General features: G+C 32.6%; 1 protein-coding gene across 7 annotated transcripts in view; it reads left to right on the forward strand.

Annotated features, from left to right (window-relative positions):
• The window catches only part of POSTN (periostin), a 41,336-nt gene extending 31,669 nt beyond the window's left edge, over window positions 1–9,667 (forward strand). For 2 of the 7 annotated variants that reach the window (XM_056125992.1, XM_056125994.1), the window contains 5 exons: window positions 775–864; window positions 2,063–2,140; window positions 2,740–2,823; window positions 6,874–6,915; window positions 8,906–9,667. In XM_056125992.1, the coding sequence (XP_055981967.1) occupies window positions 775–864; window positions 2,063–2,140; window positions 2,740–2,823; window positions 6,874–6,915; window positions 8,906–8,943 (332 nt within the window). In that variant the 3' untranslated portion in view covers window positions 8,944–9,667. The remainder of the gene's footprint in view (window positions 1–774; window positions 865–2,062; window positions 2,141–2,739; window positions 2,824–6,873; window positions 6,916–8,905) is intronic. The other 5 variants (XM_056125995.1, XM_056125997.1, XM_056125996.1 and 2 more) reach the window with 3 other exon arrangements.
• The last annotated feature ends 309 nt before the right edge of the window (window positions 9,668–9,976 follow it).

Consider the following 9,976-nt stretch of genomic DNA (forward strand, 5'->3'; position numbering starts at 1 on the left):
GATGCCTTTAGCATGATCATTTTAGCGAAGGTCAAAATTGAAGATCAACCTGAATTTAGACTGATTTAAAAGTAAATAGTAACTGAGATTGAGTCAGGGAGAGGATTAATTATTCCCACAAGTCTTGTTAGGATTACAGGGATTTTTCTGAACTAGGACTGGCTTCAATCAGTGGAAGTTGATGTTTTATCTTGGCTTTTCTTTTACATAAATTGTAGAAATGCTTTATTTATTATGGTTTCTCATTCCAAATAAACTGGAGTTTATATTTTAATGGATCTAGTTATAACCAATTTAACCTTCACCTGGTCCAATAAAACTGCCATTATTCTGTGCAGTTCATGGTTATGAAAATAATGATAATAGTGACAGCAATATAAATGGACAAGTTGGAATTAGAAATAGAAGATTGGCCATTGTATAAGATTAAGTCACAACTACAGTTTATTACATATGTATTCTCTATGTAGAGAGTTCTATAATTCCCTAGATTTGCATATAACGATCATTCCATTGTCAGGAACTAATGTGAAGCAATTGGCCAGTGACTTTCTGCTTCACTCAAGATCCAGAGCTTAACTAATAGCTTAACTAATAAATGTAGCTTAACTACATTTATGTTGATCTGACTTTATTTGAAATATGACCCCAAATTGAATATTGTTGGATTTTGAATGATTTTATCTTGGGAAACAAATTTAAAATATGTACTTTATGACAGTTTAGTTACTAGAAAAATATAAATCAAACACTTTTTCCTCCCCCTACTTTTAGAACCAATTATTAAAAGGTACACAAAAGTCATTGATGGAGTGCCTGTGGAAATAACTGAAAAAGAGACAAGGGAAGAAAGAATCATTGCAGGTAATCTATAACTTAATATGAACCCATGTTTTTATGTTTGGATTATAAAGATCAAATAAGAAGGAATCCTAAAGCTAGAGAAACAAAGACATTAGCATTGAATTTTTAAGGTTTTTTGAGGGGGATTATTGTTTTTTGGGTGGCCACACCCAATAGAGCTTTGAACTAACTCCTGGTTTTGCACTGAGTTCACTTCTGGTGGGCCTGGGGAACATATGAAGTCCCAGGGATTGAACCCAGGTGGTCACATGTAAGGCAAGTGCCCTACCCACTATATGATTGCTCCAGTCTGGTTTTTTTCTTCAATTTTTTTTTCTTTTTGGGTCACACCCGGCAATGCACAGGGTTCACTCTTGGCTCTGCACTCAGAAATTACCCCTGGTGGTGCTCAGGAGACCACATGGATGCTGGGAATCGAACCTAGGTCAGCCGTGTGCAAGGCCCTACCCACTGTGCTATCACTCCAGCCCTGAGTCTTTGTTTGTTTTATCTTTTATTTTAATTTATTTTTTGAAACTAAGTCATTTTAATGGTGGTCACTCAAGTGACGATTTATTTTTTGACCAAAAGAATGTGACTATAAACAATGAATATAAATACGAATATAAACAATGAAATCTTTTTCTCTGAATTATAAATTTGTAGACTAATCTACATAGATTTTTGCGTGCATGCATCCACATTCAATAATATACCATCTTCACTTTGCTTTTTATAAATAAATAGCAACTTTATCCTAGAAAAAAAATCACACCCTCTTTTAACTTTTCCATTAATTTCAGTACTTTTCCATTAATTTCCAGTACAACTTTTACTAAGGACATCTACATATTAAAGCATATGTAGATATGCAAAGTTGTATGTATAAACAGTTGATAATAATGTTAACAAACTTATGTATCAGTCTCTCATCAGCGAATTGGCCTTAAATTATGAATTTACTATTTTATAAGTAGTTGTTCAAATTAACATTCAGTATGTATGGTCTATTTCACAGTTTATATAAATAAAGTTTCTTGAAACACTCTCTGGATTTATTTTTATAAATTCTATGGCTGCCTTCATGTTACAATATCATTGTTGAACAGCAACACAAATATAAGACCCACAAAATTAAAGTTTCTAAAGATTGGGCATGTCACAAAAGTTTGCCTACTACTTCTCAGTTTTAGACTTTGATAAGTTATCCTTCCTTTAGGTCCTGAAATAAAATACACCAGAATTACTACTGGTGGTGGAGAAACAGAAGAAACTCTCAAGAAACTGTTACAAGAAGGTTAGCATAACAAAAAAACTTTATAAAAATGACTTTATTTGAGCTCTAAGTCTTAAAGTCCAAAATAGCCTACCAAACTTCTTACATGTTTTCTACTCTATATCATTTGATTTTTTCAAATTCCATACCAATATAAACAAAAGTTAAAAGATACTAAAAATTCAAATGACATAAAATTATTTACATGTATTGTATATATGTATATGCTACTTATCCAACAATTTTAAAAGAAATTTGATTTATTCAAAATATGCACCTGAAATCCTGAAATAGAACTCAGTGTTGGTCTGGAATTCTTTATGGGGTAGATACCCCTATATATCACATCAAGTCTTCTATGCTTTTTTGTTGTTGTTGTTGTTGGTTTGGTTTTGGTTTTTCGGCTGCAGTCAATTGCAGTCAATTCAGAATACTCCTGAATCTGAACTCCGGGATCACTCCTGGAGGGGCTCAGGGAACCATCTGGAATGCCGGGGAATGAATCTGGGCCTGCCTTGTGCAAGACAAGTGCCTTACCCTCCGGTACTATCTCTCTGGCCCCTGCTCCTACATTTTGGATTATATAACTCAATATCTGCTATAAACATGTATCCTCTCAGAGGTCACCAAGGTCACCAAATTCATTGAAGGTGGCGATGGTCATTTATTTGAAGATGAAGAAATTAAAAGTCTGCTTCAGGGAGGTTAGTAAAAGGGAAACAACTAACCCGCTTAACAGGTCATAGCGACTGAGTCAGCTTTTTAAAGACTGAGTGTTCAGGGCTTCCTTTGAATGATATTTAAAAAGATACGTCAAGTACTATATCAATTGATTCCATGGTAGTTTACATAAGTTATAGAGAAATTATTACTAGTTCAAACAGTCTTTAAAAAGTTCTATGGAATGATGTTTGGGGGTGCAATGAATATATTTTTGATTTGATATGATTTTAAATCTATTTGAACTCTATGAAAGGGGAAGACTTTTACAATTGGTAGTTAAAACAAGCCCAAATTGACAGCATTTGTATATTTAAAAAATGTATTCACTGCCCCAACAACAGTTTGCAAAGGCATGTTGTGGGTTCTTTAAATGCATAGATCTAGAAAAAATAATAGTGCATTTAGAAATTTTCTTTCTATGTTTCAAATTTTCTTTCTATATTCCAAAACTACATTCTTGGGAATGCATTATACGTTTCTTCTAACAGTTTGAATGATAAAACTTGTATCTGAATATACTGTTTCTTATGGCATAAAATGACCTACAATTAAAAGAAAAGGAGAAAAAAAGAATTCAAAATTTTACAAAAACTACAAATAATAATTATTTGAAAAAATAGTACTTACATGATACATTAGAGACACAAGCACTTAAATTACTTAAAGGTCCAAATATGCTCCTTGAATTGAGAAACGAATTAAATTCCTGTCAGTTGAGAAATAGAACTAAAATTTGGTCTATGTCCAAAATATGTGCCAATGGTTTTTCTACTTGACATTTTTTTAAAGAAATTGTTGAACTGTATTCTAAAAGATATCAATTTGGGGATGATTACATTTACTTTTGGCAATTATTATTGCTACATTCATTTTATTTAATTCTTTTCTATTTGTTTGGTTTTTGATTTGGGAATCCATCAACGATGATTAGAGGCTACTCAAGTGCTCAGGGAGTCCTCCAAGTGCTGCAGAGTCTGAGGTTAAAACTGGGCCTCCCGAATGCAAAACTTGAGTTGAGTGCTATGGCCTTTGTGATAACTTACTGGTCCAGTTGCTATGTTCTTTTTTAAAAAAAAATAGATAAAATTTCTTAGGCAAAGTCTCTTATGGGATAAAGTTTTGGGAACAATGAATTTTTTTATTTGAAATTTTAAACATTTTAACTCTATGAAAAGGGAATTATTTTAAAATTTATAGTTAAAACAAGTCCAAATTGACAGAAATTTTCAATACTGGTCAAAATAAATAATCTTCATTCTACCAAAGATTAAATTTTCCCTCAAAGAAAGGCATATATGTGGGACAGAAAAGATTTTCCCTCAGGAGCAGATAATACACCTAAAATCTACAGGAGAACCCAAGTTTCCTGTGGAATCTAATATAGTATTTACTTAAATTTCCCTAAATTCTTAATTCTCTACTAGGAAAACAGGAATTTGAGGGAAGAAGTTAAGATATTATGACCAAAGGAGGAAAAAAATCCTGAATTCTTTTTTTTTTCAGTCCTTACCATAGTAAGCAACTTTGTAGAATGGCAGTGCTTCTAGAGAATCAAATAGTAGCTGTATCTGTTTATATTGTTTTAATTTATTTAGGTTTAAAATTCAGGTAAGTATGCTTTATTTTTTCAATAAACCCTTTCAATTAAGGTCATTAAAAAATGAACTAAGTACTTAAGGATAACTTTAGTAGAGAAAAGATGGTATGCCCACTATTAGTTAAGGTTATGAGATTCTCTAGAATCATGAGTACTTCCTTTCACTCCTATTTCTGCTCTTCTCAGAGCTGAATTCCTCTAGTGCCCAATATATGGATGCTCTGTATTTATAAAGCATCATTTTTCGTATTGCTGTAGTCTATACTTGTGTCAAAATATTTCAGAGACTTTTCTTCTGACAAATTTGCCTTATAGCTACTAGTATCTAGAAGTCAGCTGACTGGCAGCTTTTGCTGCTGCTGCAGTTGTACTGTAAAAATTATGGGTCATCTTTGATTTAAAAGTATCATCTTGTCTAGATCCAGGTAGGCAACAGTTTATTGCTATGAGCAAAGGTTGCCTCACGCGAGGTGGGAGTTTTCCTTCTTTGAATAGATAATTGCATTTTTATCTTGACTATTATCTTTATGCAAATTTTGGAATTTTGTCATTTTCTGTTGCAACTTGCCAAATTGTGGTACATAGTGTGTGCATCTTGATGAAGTGAGTATATTCCTCAATCATTTAAATCATGATTATTGCTGAGGATGTAGCTCAGTGGTAGAGATTTTGCCTTGTTTGCTTGCGACCCTGGATGCAATCCCCAGAACTAAAAAGAAAAAGATTAATATTACAAAATTATTATTGTGTTGTTATGCCTTAGAACTAAAATTTTAAAGGCCCTGACAATAAAAACTGTCTATACACAAACATATTTGCATACACACGTATGTAGTTAGAGCCATAAAAGGCCTATTTTTTCATGTTTATCTTCCACAGTTTTTATGCTTATTTTAGATAAATCTACATTTACTACAAGTACAGTTACAGTTAGTAAAGGAAGACTGTCAACTGTCATGTTATAAAAAAAAGTAGCAAAATAAGTAATTTTAGAATTTCACCAATATACCATTAAAAACAGGACGACAATGATAGTGACAGTGACCATTAAAAAGTTAATGGCCTCTGTGGAGAACTGGGTGTCAGCTTGTAGGTTTGTAGTTCAATCTGAACTCCAGATCAAAATAACTTAAGTTGACAATTTTTTGCCATGACATTTTTCATCTAAAAATAGATGGTTCATCTAAAAACTCATAAGTATAGTGAACAGTTAAGAAAATGTGTGCTAATCTATACCCCAATTCAGTTGAAATTCTATAAGCCCGTTATAAAATTACCTAGTAAATCTAACAAGTTTTACTTCTTACCAACATCTAACTCAGTTAATATATGAGAGAACTTGTCTCACATAGATAAGGTCTTAGTAATTTTTCCACTATCAATATCATTGTCAATGAACACGAACATGTTCAATAAAGGAATGTCTTATACCCAATTCTGAATTTCAAAGCTATTGCATATAAAATGCAAAGGTTGTGCAATAAGTAGCACCAAAAAGCATTGAATCTTCGGGAAACATCTAGTAGAAAAGAGTATTTGTGTGAAATTGCTCATATTCCTCTGATTCGTTATCTTCCCATACGTTAAGCTTCTCTGAAAATAACCTGGTACAATGATTATTCATTTTGAGGTAGAGAAGAATCACAGGTCTGATTTTCTATACTTCATTCATGCTTCTTTTAAAAAGTCTTGTCTAAATGAATAGATTGCATTCTGAGCTTATTATAGTAAGATAATAGAGTTAAATAATTTCTTATTAATTTGGAACTGTCTAATTTATGGAACAAAATTCAACAAGTTATTTTAAAAGGTATCGTAAATATTTCTGTGATTTCTTTTCAGTTGTATTATTGCCACAATTTCGAACTTGTTGTTTTACTAGGGAATTTTATAATGAGCTTATAGAATTAAAACTGAATCGGGGGATATATTAGCAAATATTTTCTTAGGTGTTTACTATACTTGTGAGTTATTAGGCTAATGCGATTTTGTTTCCCACTGTACTATAAGATATAAATAAATGAATTAATTCATAGTGAAAACATTAACAGAGTCAGAACTCTAAAACATCACAAATTGGAATAAAAGGGATAATGACACAATGTCTGTGGAAAGATAATCCTAAATTTTATAGAATATTAAATATTTCTTCATTATAAACCAATGATTTTCACAAAGTAGTGAAATTTGGTGTTAATTATTTAAGAAAGAATAAAACATTTGTGGATTTAAATACTATAATGAAATTATAGCAAACTGAAAATATTCAATGTAATATAAGGAAAATATGTGTATCTGTTGCCAGTGTAAAAATCTCACCACTCCAAAAGCAAATCCACATATTTAATAACCCTCATAATTTCTACATGAATGTAAACTGATTGGTGTTAGTCATGATTTGAAAGTATTTCTAACTACATCTATCTTATTTTAGACATACCTGTAAGGAAGATACAAGCTAACAAAAGAACTCAAGGTAAATGTCTTGACTATAGCAACATACACACACACACACACACACACACACACACACACGCATACACACACACACACACATGCACTCACGCACGCATGTACACACATCTCTGTATAACATATTTTGTTATAGTAAGAGACATTGAAGAAAAATGCCTTAGTCTATTTTACATTTCTGTTAAACCTGAAATTTATTAAAATATAATTGCTTGAGATGAGATTGCAGTTTGACACATGAAGTTAAAACTGTGCCTTCTAAAAATCTTTAACATATAAACCATATACTCCCAAAATTAGGTAAGTCATATGTATGCATTTCTCACTAATGTACAAAATTTTAATTCACAACTATAAATTGCCATTTCTAATATTCTTCTTGGATTAACTTACATTCTGATATGTCCAAAACTCAGACATGCTTCTTATACAATTTAGAATAAATTACAAACTTGTAAAAAAATTACAAACTTCTACAAAAATTACATACTCATTGTTAAAATTATAGCACATTGTAATTATCCTAACTTAAGGTGTATAATTGCTTTCTTTTTATTTAGTAGGGTCTCTCTTCTCTTTCTCTCTCTCTTTCATATTTCCTAAACAAGAATCCTTTGCTTATTTAAGATATGGAGTGATAGCACAGCGGAAGGGCGTTTGCCTTGCACGCAGCCAACATGGCCGACCCGAGTTCGATTCCTCCGCCCCTCTCGGAGAGCCTGGCAAGCTACCGAGAGTATCTCGCCCGCACTGCAGAGCCTGGCAAGCTCCCCGTGACGTATTCGATATGCCAAACACAGTAACAACAAAGTCTCCAATGGAGACGTTACTGGGCCCGCTCGAGCAAATCGATGATCAATGGGAGGGCCTTTATGCATACATTATAGATATATCTAATTTCAAACCAGTCCAAAATAAATACTGAAAATTAAAAAATTGATTGTACAATTGATTTTTAAATAAAATTATTATCACAATTTTTAATTTAATTTTTTTAATTGAATCACCATGAGATATAGTTACAAAGCTGTTCATGATTGGGTCTCAGTCATACAGTGTTCCAACACCCATCCTGAGTCTCTTCCTCTCTGCATCCACACCAACACTGGTTGTTCTGGTCTATGTGGTGTGAGATGATGTCTATTGTGGTTTTGATTTCCATTTCCCTGATGGTTAGTGATGTAGAGTATTTTTTTTCATGTGCCTCTTGGCTATCTGTACTTTTTTGAAGAAGTTTCTGTTCATTGCTTCTCCCCATTTTTGATAGGGTTGGATGTTCTCTTATAATGTTCTTCAAGTGTCTCATATATCTTGGATATTAAACCCTTATCTGATGGTTATTGGGTAAATAAATTTTCCCATTATATGTGCTGTCTCTATATCTTGGTCACCGTTTCTTTTGAGGTATAGAAGCTTTTTAGTTTAATGTACTCCCATTTGTTTATCTTTGCTTCCACTTGCTTGGTCAGTAGGGTTTCACTTTGATGATGCCTTTAGCTTCATTGTCATGGAAGGTTCTGCCTATGTTATCTGCCATATACCCCCTGAATACTGGTCTGATATTGAGGTCTTTAATCCACTTTTATCTTACTTTTGTATCACAATTTTTATGCTTTTTTTGGGGGGGGTCACACCCAGCGATGCTCAGTGGTTATTCCTGCCTCTGCACTCAGGCAGTACTTGGGGGGACCATATGGGAAGCTTGGGATTAAACCTGGTCAGCCACGTGTAAGGCACCTCCCCACTGTACTATCACTTCAACCCCTGTATCACAATTTTTTAAACATGCATATTTATCCAAGCTTTCTAAAGAACTAAAATAAAAAACTATTCTTTTCATAAGTCTTTTATAGGAATATATCAAGAAGATAATTTAGTATTTATTACAAAATAAAATGGTGGTCTGTTACATAATGATATATAGCTTGTTCTTAAAACTATAGTGTAATTACAGACTTTTTATTTGTAAATTCTTTTCTCTTCTTTCTATGCAGGATCCAGAAGACGATCAAGGGAAGGTCGTACTCAGTGAAAATCCAGAAAACTAACGAGAATGTTTATAGAGCCTTAAGTCGATAACCTGATCTTAAAGAAAAATTTTGAGAGCCGCTTTGACTTTTAGAAATGAACTATCAGCACAAAATATTATCAACATAAAAGCCTCAGTCACTGAAAATTTACTGATCCCAAAACTATTTTTCTTCCTAAATAAGAAATATGAGGGAAAATCTAAGGTTAATCTTTGTGTAGGAACTTAGGGAAAGAATTTTTTCAGTCTTTTACATCTTGACTTTAAATATTCTGGCTAAGTTTGATATCCATCACAGAAAACCCTTGTGACAGGATTTAAATCTCACATCAAAATGACTGAGCCTTGAAATTATGTAATGGGTACATAAAACACATGTTGTTACCTCTCCATGGGAAGTAGCATCATAAATATGGGTCCTCAGTATTAAAAAAAATACACACAATTTTTACTTCAAAGGGCTTTGCACATTTCTAATACAATGTGGATTTACCAGTAAATTATATTATTTCTACACTAATTTTGTACTCTTGAAATGTTTGTCATATGCTTCTTGAGACACATATTTTTATCTCAAACATTTCAGAAAAGCCATTTTTCAGGTATAAAGAGAATTACTTTAAATTGAGTAATTCAGAAAACTCAAGGTTTAAGTTAATAGGTGGTTTGTACCTGGGAACAGAACTTTATACCTCTTTTTATAACAAATGCTCATTAAAGGAAATTGAATAAATCTGATGTTTCTTGTAATTTTTAAGCTATTTTTACATAACAAAATAGAAAGGATATGAGGCAATTATTAACATTAGTTGCAGACCTAATATAAAGGGAATTGTATGGTTTTGAGGATACAAAAGATAACTCAAACATTTACTGTACTCAAAAGGTAAGAAGACAAATCAGGGCTGGACGCATAGCAAAGTAGGCAACATCACGCCATGCATGTGGCCACATCTGTATCTGCAGCCCTGGTTTGAATTCATATGGCTACATATATCACCATATATGGGAATATACAATAGCAGAAGAAATATTG

The sequence above is a fragment of the Sorex fumeus genome, unplaced genomic scaffold (assembly GCF_029834395.1).
Source record: "Sorex fumeus unplaced genomic scaffold, SorFum_2.1 ptg000061l, whole genome shotgun sequence".
NCBI classification, from domain to species: domain Eukaryota; kingdom Metazoa; phylum Chordata; class Mammalia; order Eulipotyphla; family Soricidae; genus Sorex; species Sorex fumeus.